The sequence below is a fragment of the Columba livia genome, chromosome 19 (assembly GCF_036013475.1).
Source record: "Columba livia isolate bColLiv1 breed racing homer chromosome 19, bColLiv1.pat.W.v2, whole genome shotgun sequence".
Classification (NCBI taxonomy): Eukaryota; Metazoa; Chordata; class Aves; order Columbiformes; family Columbidae; genus Columba; species Columba livia.
The window spans coordinates 986,543-1,007,051 of NC_088620.1; the positions used below are offsets into that span (position 1 = coordinate 986,543).

General features: G+C 47.3%; 2 protein-coding genes across 14 annotated transcripts in view; both read right to left on the minus strand.

The window, feature by feature from the left end:
- Positions 1–259: 259 nt before the first annotated feature.
- GOLGA1 (golgin A1) lies at positions 260–14,608 on the minus strand. 4 transcript variants are annotated; one of them, XM_065035388.1, is made up of 23 exons: positions 14,509–14,608; positions 13,842–14,148; positions 12,311–12,401; positions 11,761–11,835; positions 11,193–11,290; positions 10,701–10,733; positions 10,335–10,463; positions 9,890–10,026; positions 9,356–9,467; positions 9,138–9,233; positions 8,799–8,924; positions 8,346–8,441; positions 7,824–7,919; positions 7,419–7,571; positions 7,094–7,189; positions 6,797–6,886; positions 5,965–6,067; positions 5,478–5,635; positions 4,830–4,991; positions 4,285–4,344; positions 3,334–3,504; positions 2,786–2,872; positions 260–2,599 (listed from the first exon to the last, which is right to left on the minus strand). In XM_065035388.1, exons 2-23 carry the CDS (start codon positions 13,971–13,973, stop codon positions 2,519–2,521), a joined length of 2,382 nt encoding a protein of 793 aa, XP_064891460.1. In that variant the 5' UTR covers positions 13,974–14,148; positions 14,509–14,608; the 3' UTR covers positions 260–2,518. The 4 variants fall into 4 exon arrangements, with proteins under 4 accessions (XP_064891460.1, XP_064891458.1, XP_064891461.1 ...); XM_065035386.1 differs by having other exon boundaries at positions 9,890–10,038; XM_065035389.1 differs by lacking the exon at positions 14,509–14,608 and adding an exon at positions 14,232–14,499.
- A 748-nt stretch (positions 14,609–15,356) lies between these two features.
- The window catches only part of SCAI (suppressor of cancer cell invasion), a 31,668-nt gene continuing 26,515 nt past the window's right edge, over positions 15,357–20,509 (minus strand). For 9 of the 10 annotated variants that reach the window (XM_065035399.1, XM_065035397.1, XM_065035395.1 and 6 more), the window contains 4 exons: positions 19,026–19,098; positions 18,408–18,581; positions 18,094–18,194; positions 15,357–17,011 (listed from right to left, as the gene is read on the minus strand). In XM_065035399.1, the coding sequence (XP_064891471.1) occupies positions 16,862–17,011; positions 18,094–18,194; positions 18,408–18,581; positions 19,026–19,098 (498 nt within the window). In that variant the 3' untranslated portion in view covers positions 15,357–16,861. The remainder of the gene's footprint in view (positions 17,012–18,093; positions 18,195–18,407; positions 18,582–19,025; positions 19,099–20,509) is intronic. The other variant, XM_065035392.1, reaches the window with a different exon arrangement.

A 20,509-nucleotide genomic window follows, 5' to 3' on the forward strand; every position in this document is an offset into this window, starting at 1 on the left:
GTCCCCAGTGCTGGGGACAGCGGGGGCTGCTCCGCTTCCCGGGGAAGGGACCCCCCGTGCAGCTGCTCCATCCCGGTTCCCGCGGCTGCGGCAGGGGGACTCGGACTCGGTCCGTCCCCGGGTGCCGCCCCACGGCCGCGCTGACGCAGCCCGCACGGCGGGGTCTGGGTCACGCTTTAACGTTCTCTCAATTTTAAATAGCTACAGCGTCCTGGTAGAGAGAACCAGAACTATAATGAGAAAGAAATCAAGATGAGGGTTTTGATCCAAAATGTATTGCACCACAAATTTCATAGTGTTTCATAATACAATCCATATTTACAGCACAGAAGGAAAGAAATCCAATGGCCATAGAAAGGATTATGTATACAAGGGAAAGTGCATTAGCTTTTTAATACATGTATACACACCGTTCTTGCTCTGATAGCTGAGGAAAATTCAACACTTAAGAACTCCTGTATGGGAAGTTGATCCTGTATGAGCTTTGGGATCTTAAACTGAAGTTGTGTAAGTGAGCACAGCATGCGAGGTTCTGTCCCTCTGCTCGGGCTGCCTGTCCTGCTTTTCCTGCTGCTCAGCAGTAACCTTTCAAGCCAGGATCAACACAAACCGATTAGTCATTCAGCAGGATCAGCGAGAGCAGAGGGAACCCCTCGGAACAGGCCGGGGCGGAGGGACACGCTGAGGAAAGAGACCTCAGAGAATAAAACCTTCCCAGAACCAACGCGGTTACCCTGCCCCTGCTTTGTTTCCGTAGAGAAACAATCGATCTACGTCTGCTTTTGGATTGTCTGTTTTCCCATTAGAGCGCAGCTGTACTCCCAAACAGCTCTCCGTGCTGCGCCACGGGTCCGGTTACTAAACACCATGTTTGGACAAGTTTGAGCGTACTGAAAAAATCCTGCTGGTTTTCTTAACTTCAAATCAATCCAACAGCGCCAAAGTGAGGACTGTCATGGTGCGCAGGTCACCCCGACAGGACCTGGGGCTGGACCAGCCCAGGGCCAGGTCAGCGCGTTCACCGAACCGACACCCGCACCGCACGAGGTCACCGGACCCCGTCGGCAAAGCAACTTTAACCCGGACGGTGACCGCATCTCCGCTAGAGGAAAGGTTCAGTTTGCTTGAATATTTTCAATAAAAGTATCATTAGTAGCACAAACCTCATTTAAGAGAACGACCAGAATCGCCGCCTGCTCATTGAATCCCATACCTCTGCAGATTTTTGGAGGTACACCCCATTTTTAAGCAGTCGGCCTTACTGCTGCTCTGCTGCCCGTCTTCATCTTGTTTCCCAGCGGTGTCAGTAACTGTGGGTGCAGTTGTGGTTCCACTCTGAGACAAGCGCCACCTTGGTCCCCTTAGCGGGAAGGGAAGGAAGCTGCTGGAACCAAGATCTATTCATGAAGAGTTGAATTTTGCCCTCAAAACCAAAAACCCCACGAGCAGCGTTTCTTTGACCATGTAGCGAGGACACGGTTAACGGCCCACGACACGGTCATGAAGTTTTCAGCGTGTGAAGCACAGAAAACCGCACGCGAGGAGGCGATACCGGTTATGGGGTTTGTTGCTAGCGGACTTGGAAGAAGAAAAAAGAAAATCAACCTGCTTAGTACCACTATTCTTCCCCCTTTGTCACTAGATTATTATTTCTTTTTAAATAAAAGGCATTCTCAGTGTGCACTTACGATACCTGGAATTCAGCTTTAAAAATTTAAAATGGTTTACTACCCCTTCTTCCCCACGCTCACAACCTACGGCACAGGCCGACAGATGAGTGTTAAAGGCGACTGAGTATTAGGTTCTATAATTAAGACCATTTTAAATATTATTTTTTCTTTAAGAAAAGTAAAATCAGACAACTCTAAAGTTGTGCTCTCAAATTAAATAATTATCATCAACGTGCAGCCTTCAGGACTGCAGGCCAGGATATACGCACCTTAAATTACACAGTGATATGAAAAAATGCAAACTATTAGTTGTGTCAGTATAACAAGGCAAGGCAGATTTCTTTTTTGGTTAAAGCTCCTGCTCCTGTTCTTCAAAAGGCTTTTCAAATCTCAAACACTCCATACGGTGCTGCCAACGCGGTTTCTCCATGGCTTGCTCTGCACAGCGAGACGGGAGCTTCCCTGTGCCAGAGCCACTCGGCTCAGCACCGCGGGACAGAGGCTGAGCCACCGGCCCAACGGCTGCACGCGGCAGCGACCGGAACCGCCAGCACCGGCGTCCGCTGGTGACCGGCACCGCGTGGCGCCGAGGAACCCAGACCCACCAGCACAAGGAGCCACCTCCACCGGGGACCATCGCGCCAAAGGTCCCACAGCCAACGCAGAAAAGGTGTTTCGGTTCGTAGTGAAAATCTCTCCTTGCACAGTATTAGCTCTGTAAACAGCGTCAGAAGTTCTTGTACAAAATACTGCAATGACAGTGATTAAGACACACCTGAATTAGCGTGTTCAGCGTTCTTTTCACAGAAAAAAGTGGCTGGCTGCTGACTGCCCATCTTCAGGTTCCCTTAAGGCCACAGTGTCCTCGGGCTGGAGATGGACGGCCGGATACTGCCCTTCGGAGACGGCTTGGACCCAAACCACGACATCTGGGACAGGGAAGCACAATACAGGTTCTGACATGTATGTCATTAGCTGACATTTTAATAACAGATTACGTTTATTACTGTAGCTAACATTTGGAAAAGATACTTTTCATGATCTCCCAGCACCCAAGAATTTTCAGTCCGTGTGCTGGGAGTCCCATTAGAGCGCAAGTGGAACAGAACCCCTACCTTGTACTCCAAAGTCTCTTTGAGCATGTTTTCTTCCTCTTGTGAAAAATTCAGTAACACAGAAACAGCTTTAATTAGGTGGAATGCCTGAAAGAGAGCACAGTGTTTTGTTGCTTATGATGCTCTCAGGCTCTACATTCTGGACTATGGTGCAGCTGCAGGTTTGGACACCGATTTTCTCGATCCTACCCACTGAGTTGCAATTAAGCAAAGCACGTTGTTGGCACGGCTTCTACCCTTTCAGACATAATGTGGAGAATGCGAAGGAGCTCCAAATGCACACGGAATTATGTTTTACAGATCAACAGCAAGTGGTCTATGTCTCAGATCTTTAAGTTCCAGACATAATTAACTCTTTAAAAACCACCTTTCCCTCTCCTTTAGTTCATAATAATCTGTATTTCCAAACATACCACCGTTAGCTATTTTGCTTCATTGTGTTACATCAGGCAACAACTTTTTAAGTGTAGAGGTAAGGAACTGGCACAGAAGGTGGCAGTTTCTAGAGAGAGACTGACTTGGAAAGAGAAGGTACATGCACATCTTACCTCAGATTCCCGGCAGGACATGAACTTTAGTACAACATGTTTAAGGTATTCAAAGTTTATCTCCCTCGAGTCATTTAAGTCAGAGTTGTTTGTGACAGTCACAGAAGCGTTAGGCACTTCAGAATTCGCTTTTTCACGCACTTCAGGTACCTCACTGTCGGGCCTTATTTTCTAAAAAAGAAAAAGAGAAGTACATTCTACACTCTGTCAGCTTGTGCTGGGAGAGGATCCAGGTCCAGGACGCCTAACTCGTGCCCACAAGGTGGGTACGACCTGGGCATCAACAGAACCAGCTTCTCATCCGGCAAGGGGCCGCGGCAGAGCAGAGCCCTCCCCTGTGCCCACACTGCAGGACAGACGCCAACTGCTGGCAGCGTCCTGCGGACGTCACCCGATCCACCATGAACTGGCTCCATGGCAGAAACAATCACCCGATCCTTTTCTTTTATCACTAAGCTGCTCTGTGCCTTTCAAACACGGGCTTTCCCCAAAAATAACATTTCCCCATAAATAACATCAGAATATAGAAGATTTTTTTCTTGCAGGGAAAAACTGTTGTAAGAGGGATTAAAGGGAAACTTTCCCTGGGGCAGATATCACTCCCATGGTAAAACTGAGCTGAATGGCAGCAAAGCAGCAACCAAACCTCAGCTGTTCCCCCTACAGAAATGTATTAGAGGTTCCCACACACAGATCTTCTATAGCTCCAATTCCGCATTGCAAGAGCTGAGTGGGGACGGCTACCTGTCCCACCACTCATTCAATGAACGATCCCGAATAACGTATTTCCTTCATTTACGGGTTCACCAATCTGCCTGCAAACACAAGGGAGCTGCAGACGTCCCTAGTACAAAAAAGACACTAAAGCTGGTAGTCAAGCTTTTGGAATTAGAAGTGCAAGGAACTGTCAGTAAGTGCCAGCTGAAGAGACCGAACAAACCTAACCCTTACCAGCTCTTTCTGGAGGGTTTTCTTGAGTTCCGTCATCCTTTGCTGTAGCTGCTTTATCATCTGTAAGCAGAGCGAAGGACAGTGTTGATACAGTATTCACTGTCAGGACGCATTCTGACGCACAGGTACCTGGAAAAACCCATGACTAACAAATGTAATTAATGAAACAATCATTGCACAATGTTGGCAGCTCTGAAGAAGCAACCTGAATGTCTTGCCTGTCCGGCTGCACACAGCGGGCGTGTGACAGCACAGTGGAGCGAGCTGAATTCACACAAAAGGGCTCTGCAGGAAACCTGGAACGGTATCATTTGGTGCATCTTTCCTCCAACTAGACAAGGATTCCTACAATCCTGGCTGCAGTTTTCACCCACTGTTGCTAGAGCCTTGTACAATCCAGAGGAAAAAGGTTTACTCCCAGAATCCTGGATTCAGACTGGACCTGCCACTTTGGTAAGCTTGTTCTTCTAAGGCTGCAGCATGGGCAGCAACATTATTAGGCTTCCTAATTAAAAGGGACAAGACTACCAGCTGTTTCAGTTCACCTTGTTTTTGTAAGCAAGTTGCTGTTCCAGCTCTCTGTTATCCTTCTGAAGCTGCGTGACATCTGCAGCTGCCACTTCTCCATTCTGCTCCACCACACGGTTTTCTGGAGAATGGAAATGGTTGTTGCTCAGGGCTCCCACCGATTCCTCTAGTTCTGAAACCTAAACAAATGAAAAGAGCAAACTGCAGAGATATCGCGACGTGTGCAGCCCAGGGACACTCCCCAGGGAGACAGCAAGACTTCTTTTTGGTTGCTGTTTACGTGGCCAGGTGGTGGTCGTTGCCTTTTTAAACCAGAAAGCATTACTGGTGATCTAGATGGCTACATCTCTCTCTGCCCCACTTAATACTTTTTGGTCTCTGTCTCATTGGTTTCATAATGGTTCCCTCAAGACATTTTATGAGTCAAATAGGATAAGGCATCATCCTTCATAAACCAGTTATAGATCTGGCAGGAACAGCTTTCTTTAGGAAAACAGTGAACAAATGATACTGGCGGCTTACGCTGCTGGTGTTCCAGGTCACGAGCAAGTTGGTGGAGTGAACAGCTCCCGGCAGGTACCACCAGCACGACACAACTGGGGTCTGCTGCACGTGCGCCTGTTTCCTGAGAAGTCTGAACAGATCAGCTTTACAACTGGACTCACGTTTTTCTCATGTTCTCTGGTAAACAGGCACTCCTGGATCTGCAGCTTCAGCGCATCAATTTCCCTTCTTGCTGTTTCTTCCTTCTCCGCTGCTCGGCTGCGGCTGGCTTCCACGTCAGACTGCAGCTGATGCATCTGCAGCAAGACAGCTTCCCGATCTGAGAAAGGAGAGACCTGCATAGCATCAGCTGACTGAATTTGAATCACCCAAGCTCACATGCGTGCTCACAATCAGAGCAGAAAGTACAGCAAGATTTCTTATTTTATGGTGTATAAACATAAGATCTTGATTTTAAAAAGCGGTTTTAAGAACACAGCGGAGAGACTGTCCAATTGTTACTGAAAGATACAAGATTTTGAAAATTCTAATAGGTAATATATGGAAGAGAAATCTAGAATTATTAAAATCTATAGTCAGGCAAGCTCAGAACTAGAGACTGTACTTGGATAAAGCTGCCTGGGATATAGCAGACCCGTTTGGTCTAACCTTGACTGAGTTGGTTGAGTTCTTCCTTCTGTTTCAGAAGTGTATCACATTTTTCAGCGATCAGCTGGTCTTTTTCCTCTACTAAGGAAGCCAGATGTGAAACCTTCAAAGCACGCAAATGAACAAACACACGTCATTAAAGACAAAACTAGAAGGGGGCACTGAAAGATTTCAGCATTGCTCAGAGGTTCAGAATGTTTGTTTGTGGGCAGGACTGGAGAGGGATGTTCGTATCGGTGACAACGGCCGTGGCCGGTACCTGCGACTGGGCTGCCTGGGCTCGTGCCAGGCAACACAACACCTTGAAAAGTGGTTCGTGCAGCATCAGGGTTACAGTGTGCATGTGTGACCTATCCAGAGACTCACAGAAGGCACCACCTCCCTGATGCTGACCTCGTTAAAAGACACAGCAGTTGATGAGCTGTAGGAGCTGAACCGCCTGGTGCTGCCCATAAACCCTGTGCCTGTCCCAGCCCGTCCCGCAGCCGGCAGCTCTAACACTTGTGTTCACTTGCTGCTACCTGGGCTTCCCCTCAGTTGTTCATATTCAACTGCCCCAACCTGCTGGAACTCGAGCCCACAAACCCCTCAGCGTCCCCAGCCTTGCAGTCAGCAGCATTTTACACTCCTCCAGTGGCATAACTCATGTCGATTGCAGGCAACAGCATCCTGAGGCTCCAGGTTTACTGACGCAAGCACTGCTGTCTTGCATGCTCAGGCTAAGATTCTGATTAATGTTCCTGACTGTTGGGATAATTAAGTCTAAATGTAGTCTGACCTGTGAAAGGTGGGGAGCACCCAAATACACTTTAGACTGTTGGTATTAACTAACCTGTTGTTCTAATTCCTCTCTTTGTTTTCGTGTTTCTTCCAATGCTTTGGCAATTTCGACACTGACAGTCTCTCTGCTGCTCAGTTCACTCTACAAACCAAAAATAATTCAGAGGTTACCTGAAACAACTAAAATCAAGTCCGTGTCTCACCTGCAAATCCAAATCCATGAGCAGCTAGAATTTATGGGTGTTCTAACACACAATGATTCATGCTTCCAAATCAGAGCTGCTGTTTTGTTTTACTGCACTGCAGCTGCCTGCACAGAACCGATGTCAGAGGCCCATCAAGCCCTTACCTTTAGCCTGTTCAATTCAGACTCTTGGTTTTTTAAAGACTTCTCATACTCTTCTCTGCTTCCATTAAGATTTTCATTCTCCTTTTCCAACTGGCTCTGTAAAATAAAGATTGCTTAAATACTAAGAACAATTATACAAATGCGTTGCTTAAACAATTAAACACATTGAATGCTTTGTTCACGTTTAGTTTCCCAAAGTAAGAGATCTATTATAACGCTAGGAGCTCTGAATAAGAACATTCAGACTGTGTAAAGTCTACAAGCCGCATTCGAATCATTTTCTGAAGAAGGCTGCCATGGCCCACGGAGCAGTTTCTGTACTTACAATCTTGTGCTGAGCAGCTGTTGTATCAAACTCCCGGGCTGCTTCAAGAGCAGCAATTTGAGACTCCAGCCCAGTAACTTTCTGATCGTACTGTTGTTTCTCACTTAAAATCTGTTGCTGTAGTTTACTTCTTTCGTCTTCTAGATCAGTTTGCTTAAGGGAAATAAAGAACACTACGTTAAATAGTGTTTTGAAGCCCTGACAAGAATTGAACACCATTCTGTGGAACACACTCAAACTGAAGAAACGCTCCTTTGGAGCATCATGTGTCCATATACAGACTCTTGTTCAGGAGACAAACAGCAGGAAACCACTTGGGTAACAACAAAGAGAGAAATGAGTGTTTCTGGTGATGCTGGAGACTGATCTGCTAGTGGACAACGAAACATCATGCAGCATACTCACCAGCTTCTGCATCTTGAGATCCTGCTCGGCGGCTGCTGCTTCGCTCTTTTTCAATGCTTCTGTTGCAATCTGTAGTTTTTGTTCCAGTTCTTTATTCTAAAATATAACCATACATTAAATTCCTTTTCCATTGGCACCTACATTATTAGAATAAATGTACAGAATGTGGGATGACCAGCAGGGGAAGGTAGAAGGTAAGCATTAAGACCATTAAACCACATCTAGTTCACAGACTGCATGTGACATCCCCGATTGCAGAGCTCTGCCCCCAGCAACACCTGCGCTTCAGCTGGTTGTTTCCTAGGCCACGGAAGCCGCACGTGAAATCTCGACCTTCAGAACCTCTGGGCCCTCCTCCACCACTGGTGGATGACCAGAGACACCGACCAGTTAGACTTGCCTTTGAAGCCCAAATGTGACGTGTTTACCACCTTTGGCTGAGAGCACAAGTGCAGAGAGGGGAGCGGGTACAGGGCATAAAGAGGCCGGACACAGTGGGAATTCGCTGTGAAAAAGCAATACCTGTGTCTCCAATCGCTTCACCATCTCAGCGTGAAGCGCTCTGTCTGTTAGTATCTGCTGCCTGGTTTCATCCACTTTCTGCTCAAGAGCAGCTTTCTGAAGATTATGTTGACACGAACAAGAGGAAGGAAGGACAGAGAGATAAGAGTTTTTTAAATTAAGATTTTCATTTACATTTCATTAATAATTTCAAACTAAACCAGAACAGTTATTTTGATGTGCAATACGGCTTTACTGTCAGGAAACAGCGAGTTGGGTGCTTACTGCGTAAAGTCTCCACAGATCATGTTGCCCTGGGGATGATACAATTAAGATCACAAATGCCAATATATACTGAAGGGACAAATGAGCCTGCGTTACATTATCATATATTCTTTCCATGTGTGACAAGTAACATACGTCCTAAAAAAATCTAAGACTGCACTTTTAAGCAGTCTATAAATATATAATTACCTCCTTGAGTAGCTCCTGCACATGTTCATCCCCTGAAAGATTTCTTTCTAGCTTATTTTCCAAGGAAGACACTTTTTCCTGCAGCTGTTCAGCGAGTTTATTTCTCTCAGCAAATTCAAGAGTCATCTGTGGAAACACAAAATCACAGAATCTTTTTTGTAGTGAAGCTTTCAGCTAATCCACTGCAGTTCGACTTTAAAAAGTACCGCCAGAAAGAGAAAAGTCCTATTTTAAAAGACATTATGATCCCAAACCACTATCTAGACACCACATTTCAGACTCACGGTGCGTACTCAAGCATACACCAGCCAACAACAGATGCATCTGAAAACACTTAACCTTTTGCTTGTCTTGTTCATATTCCACCTTCAGAGCTTCATGCTCCGCCCGTAACGTTTCCAGTCTCTTCTCACAACCAGAACCAGCAAGTCGAGCCTAAAAGTTTTGAGAAATTACTTGCTTTGAAACTTCCATTTCCATAACACACAACTGATACCTAATCCAACTTCTGCAGACAAGGAGCTCTTGGAATCAAATCTCACTTGACTCAAACTTACATTTTGCAAGTCTCCAGAAAGCTGCTGAATGACAGCTTGTAGCTCCTGTTCTCTCGACTCCAGAGCAGTGATCTTATTCTCTGCGTTTGTCTCAGTTGTCAATAGTTCATCTCTTCACAGAAAGAGAATTAAAAAAAAGTGACATACTGTTCCAGAAAAATCATCGTTAGCAGATAATTCTGCTTCTTATGAAAATGGACGAGGCAACATCAACAAGATCTTCTCATCCTAAACCCAGCCACTGCTTGATTACACATTCTCCAAAAACAAGTGACAGTTAAGCATTCAAACGACGAAAAAGAGATAAATCGTAACAAGCTTACAAAATGCTAAACAAGTACTACTTCAATTGGCTTGAAAAGAAACATAAACTTGGCATGCACATCCACACGGTCCCACCATTCACCCAGCTCACTACACACACAGACAGGAGCGGGCAGGCGGCGGCGTGCAAAGGCGAGCGCGGCTCGTCCCGGCTGCGCGTCCCGGCTGCGCGTCCCGGCTGCGCGTCCCGGCTGCGCGTCCCGTCCGTACCTGTGCGCCTGCAGCTCCAGCAGCCGCCGCTGCAGCGCCCCGAGGTCGCTCCTGAGCCCGCAGGCCTCGCGGCGGGCGCGCGTCAGCTCCCCAGCGCACGCCTCCAGCTCCCGCTCTCTGCTGCTCAGAGATTCTTCCTTTTGCAAAAGCTGAACATTAGAACGTTATCTTTGACAATACAGGTGACCTGATAACACTGATAAAGTCTTCTCATTGAAACTTGTCTCTTTTATCCAGTTATGAGCTGTATTAAATAATAAATAACCCCCAGAAAAGCCACTGTAACGCTGCATGCATGTACCTGCTGTGGGGATTTTGACACTGACCAAGACCATACACAAGCGCTAAGGCTACAACAATTGATGCAGAGCTACCACCAGCTTGGTATTCTAACAGAAATATTAGGAAAGGAAAAAAAAAACCAAACAGTTTAAAATGATCTTACCATGTGTTTAACTTTGGCAATCTCCTGCTGCTGAAAGCCCTCCAGCTCATCCATTTCATCCCTTTTTTGAAAAAGGTTCAAACTCTGCTCCTTCATTTCTCGTAACTGTGTTTCAAGCACTTTTTTTTCCTGATAAACCAACAAAAACAAAAGGAATCCAGGAATATCTGTGTGCTCATTTCAAGTCAATGGGAGCTCAGTTAAAACTCTCCTGGAGCATTGGGGCCGATAACTAATGCAAATCTCTGGCCTCTCCCACTGAACAAAGATCAAATAATACAAAGGGCTGAACAGAGCTGAGCTGTAGAAAGCGTGCAGGCTGGTGTCTACAAATACAAACACAAAAAACCCACAAAGTTTAATTACCTTTTCAACTTGGCCCAGTTTTTCCATCCACTCCTGAACAAGAAAGGAGGAAAAAAAACCACAATCAATTTATAGACTTTCAAGGACACCACGGTTAAGAAAAAGATAAAAGAATCTGTACTGTTAACATAGAACTAAGTTGTGGTAATGATTACAAATAACCCGCAGAAGAAAAGGAACAGCTAGTTGTTTTAATACTAAACACCGAGGAATCATTCACACCACCTGAACACAAACGCTCTATGCAAGTAAAAGAAAATGAAAGTGACAAGGGGTCTACTGCACCTGAATCTTACCAAACACGAGTGCAAGCTCAGCCTTAAAACAGTAACAGTCAGAACAAGCACAAGTCCTGCGCCATTTCTGGCATGAGAACTGAGCACTCCCTTCTCCCCAGTGCTGGCGGGCTGAGCGCAGCCAGTGCTGAGCAGCTTTTAACGAACGGTGACACCTGCTTCAGCGCCCGAGCTCGGGCCCCGGGGTCCCCGGTACCTGGTCCTTCTTTTCCAAGGCCAAGGCCATTCCTTCTGCCATCTTGGCTCGACTGGCCTGGTGGGCTTCGTTCTGCTCCTGGAACTTCCTCATGGAGGCTGGCAACGCAAAAGCACCGGCTGTGTTAAAAACTCGGCTTGGAAAACGGCTTCTCAGTTTTCTGTAAGTTATTAATAACTTTAAAGAGCTGTTTCTGCAAGTAATGAGCCCCATCTTGACTCTACAACACTAACACTGTGCCGCTCATCGCCTCACACTGCTCGTGCCCTGGACAAAGGCCAGAAACCCCAGCACACGGCAGCGCCGCGCCGCACGGGATTAGAGCAAAGCTGAGCTTCAGAAAGGGCCCTCTTGCTCGTTAGCCCCAGATGTGGCAGAAGGAGCGCAAGAACGACTTTGTTCAACAGCCACCACGCTGCTGCTGCTCTTTAGGCTGTAAATAAGGCAAGAATTCTGTTCTAACTGTTTGAAAGGCAATGATTAAACCATCTGCACAGCAAACCCGCTGCCTTCCAACCGAAACAGTGTTCAACTTACAGAAAAAAAAAGGAAAAAGAAAAGTACGTACAATCCTGATGCTTTTCTAATGCATTTTCAAGCTTCTCTTTTATCTTCTGCAAGTTTCGGATCTGATCAGCATAATCTTGTGTGAGGAGGGAGAATCACAGACCAGGAATGAACAGACATGGGGGAAGTTTTTAGGGAAAAAAAAAAAAAAAGAAAAGAAAAAAAAAAAGAAAAAAGGATGAGTGGAAAATGATGATGATTTTCTCAACCAGAAAATCATTCCTGCGGAGGAAAACTGGGTGACTATAACAACGAACACAAGCGAGTAGTTCTGTACTGTCCGTGTGTAAATGGTTGGTACAAACAGGAGGGTCTGTCCTGGGCGTGCTGGTTACACAAAAAAGGGCAGGACCCGAGAATGAAGAACTAACCCCACTCTTTACTCCGCTCCAGAGCGGTGAGCTGTTGAGCTGTGTCTGGGAAAGGTCCCTCTCCCCGCAGGACGGGGCAGCTCAGTGTGCACCCTGTCCACACCGCGGCTCCGCGGCCGGGCCCTGACTGGGGCTCCCGCTCGCCCAGCACCACGGTTCTATACGTATCAAGACACGTACCAGACAGCTTCACCTCCAGCTTCCTGATTTGTTCGTTTCTTCTGAGGAGCTGGGATGAGAGATCCTCTCTAGAGCTGCTTCCGTCAGAAGCCTTGGGAGGAAAACAACGCTCAGGTAACTCACAACATTCAGAAAAAGCGATCCTGCCATATGCTAACTCTATGATAGTACTGCTATCCCCCTAGGAATAGCGCTGCAGCTTTTCAAATAAAGGAGAGAGTTGTACTAGCACAGCAGAATGTGTAAAACATGCTGAAGTGGCCAAACAGGGACTAAACAGTCAGCTCTGCGCTGCCGGCCTGCTCCACGAAACACAGCGCTCCCCGAGAAGCTGGAGCTGAAAGCTCTTTGTTCGAACTGATCGCTGAGGACGCGGCACAACAGAACGGCTACGCGGGAAAACCCAGCTCTGCAGGACGGGACGCAGAAAGGGTCCGGGCAAAAGCCTCTTGGAAAACCACGTACGGAGAACAGAACTGGTAGCCGCAGCAGCCTGGCCACGCAGCCGGCTCTCCGCGCAGAGTCTGCTGCGAACCAGCTTGGGATTCTCTGGGGGTGCTTTCCTCCATAAAAGTCAATATTAAGAGCAGTTAAATGAATATTGCTAAAGCAACCAAACCTTGAAGGTTTTCTGAAAACCACTCAAGACTTCAGCGGCCGTTGTTATTTGTTTTCTGTTCTCTAAACTCAGAAGACGGTAAATGAAATTTCTATGTGAGAATTTAAGTGAAAAAAAAAAATAATCAGAAAAACACAAGACTAACATACTTCTATTGTAAAATTTATCTAAACATTAGGAGTCCTAGATTTCTGCTTACTAGAACTAGAATTGCAACTGAGCTTCAGAAAAAGTGAGTTAAAACTCAGCTGGGTAAACAACTTCTCCATTTTGCAGACAGCAAAAGAGAATCACGAGGCAACTCGCTGCAACGCAGCCGGCACCGCCGGCTCCAACAGGCGCGGCACTGTGGACTAATCTGGGTTTGGAAAGGGGTAGAGGTGCCAGAGCACCTCTGGGTTTCATTTCACCCTCGTGCTCCTGGAATTACACAGTTTGTGTAAACAACACTGTACAGACACTGGCGGAACTACAACAGTTCTGCGTGCAGCTGAACCGAAGACACGTTGCACAAACAACGTGCTGGAGTAGGAAGAGCATCAGGAAGCTGAGAGGTAAACACAGCAAGACCACGGCTGCCCAGCATCTACCTCACCTCCCTCCTGCCCCAGTAACCCAGTTTACAAATAGGTATGGCACAGGTCACTACAGCTTTAGTCAACGTTTTATGTCTGTTTAACAACGTTCTGCATTGGGACGGCTTTGTAACTCCTGTTTACATGGGAACAGGAGCCTCCTAGCTACTACAGCTAACATACAAACATTTTCTTCGGTGTTTTAGTTTATACAAGCTAATGATTCATTACAAACCCACCACAATATGCATCAAACTCATACACAAGACTTAAAATGGTTGTCTGTATAGCTGCATATGCTGTAAGAGAAATCAAACAGAAGCAAGGAGCAGCTTACAAAGTCGTCCCCGGAGTCGGCCCCGGAGGCGATGGACTCCCTGCTGACGGAGCGGGGGATCCGCGCCGCGGCCCCGGGCCGGGGGGCGATCGCCGCCTCTTCCGCCAGCTTCTTCTTCAGTTTCGCAAACATCTTCCCGCTCTGTAGCTGAAACAGCCAGACTCTTTGAGAAGCCACTATCTCCAGTCCGGTTAATACACTGACACTCTGTTTAAAGCTTCCAGACGCAGAGATTTAATTCTGTGCCTCATCCACTCAGTCTGATTGCATTTCTAGTTCCATTAAAGCCTTCGGAGCCCGACAGCACCTGCAAATTAGAGAGACATGGTTTCCACACTCAAAATTTCAGCCCATATTAAACGTTTAACTAAATGCCTTTTCCCCTCACACCTGTTACCAGAGGCGAAGTAGCAGCTCGCCCCAGCAGCGCCCTTTCAAAACAAACCGCCCCCAACCGAACCCCAGCCGTGGCTCCGGGCGGTGGGGCCGGCCCGGCCTGACGGGCGGCGCCCGGGGGGTGCCCGGGGGGTCTCCGGGGTTCCCCGCAGCCCGCCCGTCCCGGGCAGCGCGGATCGGGGCCGGCCCGCCCGGGCGGGCCCGCGGCGGCTGCTGCCCCGCTCCGAGGCAGCCGAGGACCCGCCCCCGCCCCGGCCCGCTCCGCGCTCACCGCCCCGCCGGGCCGGAACCGCGGCCGCTCCGCTGCTGACGCTGACCCGGAAGCGCCGCGCGGGCCGGAAGCAGAGCGAGCGGGTGCGCAGGCGCGGGGGGCGGGCCCGATCAGCCGCGGTCAGCGGGGCGGCGGCGGCGGCGCGCGAGGGCGGGCACGGAGCGCGGGGCAGCGGGAACGGGCGCGGGACACGAGCCACGGCTGGGGCAGCGGTACCGGCAGCAGGAGCGGGCCCGCGCCCGGGGGCGCCCCGGTACGAAGGTTAATCGCTGCAGTGAAGAGCCCTTGTCGTTTTAATCCCGGCAGGAGCGCCCCGACCTCCCAGAACACCCACGACAAGGGCAGAAGTTCTGCGGGCACAGACACTCCCGTCACAGAATCACAGTATGTTTGGGATTGGAAGGGACCTGGAAAGCTCATCCAGTGCAATCCCCCCATGGAGCAGGAACACCCAGATGAGGTTACACAGGAAGGTGTCCAGGCGGGTTGGAATGTCTGCACAGAAGGAGACTCCACAATCCCCCTGGGCAGCCTGGGCCAGGCTCTGCCACCCTCACTGAGAAGAAGTTTCTTCTCAAAATTAAGCGGAACCTCTTGTGTTCCAACTTGATCCCATTACCCCTTGTCCTATCATTGTTTGCCACCAAGAAGAGCCTGGCTCCATCCTCATGACACTCACCTTTATATATTTATAAACATTGATTAGGTCCCCGCTCAGTCTCCTCTTCTCCAAACTAAAGAGCCCCAGCTCCCTCAGCCTTTCTTCATAAGGGAGATGCTCCACTCCCTTCAGCATCTTTGTTGCCCTTCCCAAAGAAATCAGGAATCGTGAACCAAAGCGCAGGCTGTACTGTTTCATTCTTTTTAATACATAAACAAGTACCTATACATATATACATATTTACAATTTACACGAGCCAGTAAATGTATGCATATTGTACATATACACACAAACGCCTAGAACACACATGCACACACACAAACACTCTGTAAAATGAACGGCACATCCCGGTAACGAACTTCTGCCATAGTCCAAAGAAGAGCAGCACCAAGTGGTGGGGGCGCGGGACACCAGCGGCAAGACGGCTCAGAACAAACACGAGCGTTCACAGATGGGTTACACGAGGGAAATCAGGGGACGGATGGCGTCAGCTCCAGCCCAGCTCCGGAGAACCTCCGCGCAGACCTGCCGGCCGCGCTCCAGCAGCTCCCGCCGTTCACGCCGCGCGCCCGGGCTGAGCGTCCCGGCGGCGCCGCGCTGCTGCCCTGCCCTGCTGCCCGGCCCACAGCTCACACCGCGGCACCGCAAACAGCCCTACCGCGGTACTACAGTAATCACCGAGCGCTGCGGTTTTTCCACCTAAAAACAGACGCATGGCTGGGGTTCAACATAAAAGCACTGACCAGACTTGCCCTTTACCACTTTCCCATGGAACAGTACAAATTGACTTTTTCATTTAATAGTTTTACATATTTCCCGTTCCTTGTGCTTGCTCACGCCTGGGAGCCACACATCCCATCCACACAGGGAGAGGAGGATAACGCCTGCTGGAAATGCAAGAATTTGCATCTAGCACATGAGAAGGGAGAACGGCCTCTCCTCTGGAGCACGGTGGCAGCAGCACCCGTGGCGAGGTGACCCATGTGACAGCGAGATGGGGACAGCGGGCTTAGCTTCGTCATCGTGAATCCCATCGGGCTGAGTGGGAACTATGTCCTTGGCCAGCAGTGCAAAGTTCATCTGGAAAATTGCTGTGTCAAATTTATGGGGAGCATTAAGTATCTTGACAGTGTCACTCCAAAGCCACTGCTCCACATGCTAACTCATTGCCCGGGGTTTTGTCTACTTACTTGGCTAAGACTGAAAAAATATATTTGTTCTGAAGGACTCTGTTTTATTGCTATTGTTGGTTTGCACTGCCTGGTTCCATCTTTACCGTTTCAAATCCAGACTCTTTGGGGATAAAATATTGTTTTTTCTATTGATTTTTTCCAATTTCTTAAAATTGTATAAAAATAAAGGATTTCCACAAATGTGGGGTAAAGATAACCAATAATACTTCTATGCTTAGGATCAGCTGTTGGAAATGTGGTTGATAGCCACAAGACCATAAATAAACCTCTAATGATGCTTTAGTTCAACATTTAAAAGACATGAAAACTTCTGCTTATAAAATTGATCCCATATAGAATGGAACAGCTAAACTAACAGCTGTTTATTATAACTTTTTAAAATAATGGTCCTAAATTTAAAAATAAAATCAAGTACTTCCTTTTATGATGTTCACATTATAAAACCGCACCATTCAGAATCTGTGGCCAGGGAAACCCCTCTGCAGTAAGACAGTTTCTCTTAATAGTCGTCGAGGGTGTTTTCCAGGAAAATGTTCCTGACGTCCAGGATGGAAGCCAGCTCCAGAATGTGCTTTTGGAGGTGAGGGTTCTCCACCGTTTCATCTCTCGGCAGCTGAGGATAAGACTCTGGATAATTTCGAGTCTCCTGCTAGAGGACAGTGAAAGCAAAGAGAATCAGACATTCATTTACTGTTACACCCTTTATAAAGAAGATCGCCAAAGGCCAGTTTCACCTAAGAGGAGGCCTAATCTGTTCAGCATGCCACAGGGACAAAATATTCTTTCCGTTTTCTCTTTCCATTGACTCAGAGATGGTCATAGTGGTAATAAACTGCCCGTTCGTCTAAGACGGTTAATAATATGCTCACAAAAGCCTTGCAAAAAAAAAAAAACCAAAACCAAAACATCCCCCCATGCACTTATTTACTAGGCTGGAGTTAATTTCTTGAAGTTATAGACATGCAAGCAGCTCCAGTGGGAGATTCATCTCATCCTAAACCAAATATCTAAGACACTGGGAGCAAATCCACCCCGATAACAGAAGACCTGCTGCTTCTCCCTGGTATCAGAGAAGCCAAGGCAGCTGGGGATGGGAAAGCGATGAGATGCCTGCAGCTAGAGTACTGAATACTGTATCTTTCTGTGTTCCGCCTTCCATTTTCTTCTGTAACGTCTAAAATGGAGCAGGCAGTTTTTACGCCAACACTCCCATCTATAAAATGGTGTAGATCCAGCAGCAGACTTGGCTGCCGGCACCGCGCTAACAAATGGGAAGGAAGATGCCGTCCTCCTGTTTAGTTTAATCATTTACATTTCGAAGACCTTTCAAAATCCACTCACACTAGAATACATTCTAGCAATAATGTTCCACTCCTCCCCACTTCCTCTTATATTCTTGTTCTATGCCTTTTTAATTGTGTAGAAATAATAGTCTTGAATTACTAAGGAGTTTTTCTAGCAGACACGGCTGTTGAGAGCGACATACATGAATGAGAGTGTGTCTGCTGCTCATGCAGGAGAACACGGCTTCAGCGAGTCAAAGGCTTCACGCCTTTGGAGAGACACAAAGGCACCGCTTCAATACGCGCTGTAGGCATCAGCACGTGAGCATCAGTGATCTTGCGGAAGACGCAGCGATACGCTTGGCCCCGAGACCTGCCATCCCCGGGCAGCGCCGTTCCTCCTGCACCGGCCCGTCCTCCCCACAAAGGGACACACATCCCTGCATACCCGGAAAATTTTGTGCATCCTCATGGTAGCCGAACAGAAGACAAATCTTGTTAGAAGCAAGCGAAGAAATTCATCCCCAAAAAATTGAAGAAAGGACTGATCTGTAAAGAAGGCAAAGGAAACGCAGTTTAGAAAGGCTTAAAAAAAAAAAAAAAAGAGAGAAAAAAACAAAAAGGAGACTCGAGGGAAACCACTATGAATACTCGTGCATTGCACTTATTCACTTTTCTGTCCCTTGGAAAGGCTGAACAAGAAAAACCAGCACGTGCTTAAGCAGCGTGCTGAGGTTCAGCTGTGCACCGTGAGGCACGCACCTATGGAGCGGGAGTGGGTCAGCAGCTGCGCAATATCCCGGTTGATCTTTCGAAGGTAATCTTGACACTTCTCCCACAGGCCCCTGCGCATGCTTGATAATCCAGAGACAAACAGGAACGCCATCAAAGGATTGTTGAGGAAGAGCGTGAAGAGGCTGCCCCGCTGGGACTGATCTGAAAAAGATAATAATAAAAACATCAATAGACAAAGATACATTTGGTACATGAAACAAAGAGGTTGTCCCTGCCACAGAACAAAGTTGCTCACCCACTAAATCCTGTAACAGGGGAACTACTCCTTGTGTTGTCCCATCTCTGGGGCAGAGCTCTTCTCAAGAGGATGCGATGACCAGCAATAAAGCTCATGGGGGATGTGCCTCAACACCACGAGAAACTCCATTTTCTCACTGACTGTGGGAGGCCTAGGTCTTCACTAATATCAGCATTGTCTGAATAAATTATTTGCCATAAACAGTAACTAAACTTTATCATACTAGTTCAGGGAACGCTAATCTGATTTCAGGATTACCTAGTGATGAAAAGCTACCTTTTCCCGAAGAATCTGAATTGTATTTGTTTGCAACTGCAGCTTGTTCGGAAATGCAACACCACACATACCTTGCAATGCCTTGGGGTACGCTGTTGGAGAGAGCAAGCACACCAGCGGCTGTCCAAATAGGTTTGTGAAGTTCTGTAACAGAGAAGAATTTTGAAGTATTGATGGTCACTTTGCTCGCTTCTGAATATTCAAGCAGGTTAAAGGCACAGAGACTGTTAACGACAGGGAACACACTAAGGCCCGTCACACCGTGCAGCGCTGGCAGTGAGGCTGACGAGTTCACTTACAGATCACAGCACGGAACTATAACCCATTGCATTTTAAAGAATTCTAATTCATTTCCCTGCTACTGATACCAGACACTAATTCCATGGAAATATGGCTTTCAGTAGTAATATATTACTTGAAAAAAATCACTTTCTGCAATAAAAAGGAAAGCCCTTGGCTTTCAAGTCAAAATAGATGTAGTGTCTTTCCTCAATACCAGCTGAACTATCACGTCCAAGTGATTCATCTCCCCTTTTCTTTCTAGCAGGAGGAACTATTGCTGATGAAACGGAAGAGCCCAGGGGACACAAGTTTTAAAATAAGTTTCCTTTAAAGCAAATATGTCTTAAGCTCAACATCCATACCAAACCCTCGGTTTACAATACTAGTTTCACGCACCTTCCACCAGCACCCTAAATATTGTCTGGGTGTCCTGTTGCCCAAGAATCTATTCAGAAACCTCCAACGACGCCTGTGTCCAGTTTCACTAGCAATTACCTGGTAACAGTGCTACTCTCTGGCCGTCTGGCAGGTATACTGATTGGTGGTAATCATCACCAAGGAAAAAAAAAATCATTTACACAACCTCATTAGCTGTAACATGTCTCACCAAAATAGCTTTCGTAAAACTGAAGGCTCGCAAAGCCATAGAAAACATAAATGACCGTGTCTGCATCCTATCAGCGCACACATTCAAACCAGAGCACGAGTGCAACGCACATCCTTGCAAATTATATTCTGCAAATTGGCAGGTGACAAATGTAAGGTATACACCACCAGGAGGATTTGCTTGGGTAGTCAACAAAACGCTCATTTTTTAATTCCTTCTGGTGTCTGCTTGATTCAAATGGAACTTTCCCTTCCGGGCAGTATATGTCAATTAAATTAGTTTCACTGAATTAATTCCATCGAAGTCTGCCAAATACTAAAGAGAGTAATCCAGTCTAATCAAAATAAAACATTTCCCATGTCTGACAGAGTGCTGACTAGTCCTAAAACCCCTTTATTTCATTAAGAGTCCAAGGGAGATTTATAATGTTAGATACTAAGGTCTGGTCCCTAATGGAGAAACAAAGACTATCACCATGAAGACAATAAGTGCAGGCCAAGCCTCTAACTAGTGAAACTGTACTAGGAAGAAACACATCGAACTGCCGAAGGAGCCACCCCAGCCATGGGCAGCCGGCACCGAATCCACAGCGGCAGGCGACACGTTCCCCAGTCACGCGTACGCCCAGTGTCCACCAGCAGATTCACACGTCGCATTCTACCTGGT

Bases quoted from the DNA above. Each gene is read 5' to 3' on its own strand.
- GOLGA1 (XM_065035386.1), bottom strand. From the start codon at position 13,973: ATGTTTGCGAAACTGAAGAAGAAGCTGGCGGAAGAGGCGGCGATCGCC. The intron at 6,887-7,093 runs GTAAGGGCTTGA...TTTGGTTTGTAG, and splicing joins CTGAATTGAACAGGCTAAAG to AGTGAACTGAGCAGCAGAGA. The intron at 6,068-6,796 runs GTTAGTTAATAC...CGTGCTTTGAAG, and splicing joins GAGAGGAATTAGAACAACAG to GTTTCACATCTGGCTTCCTT.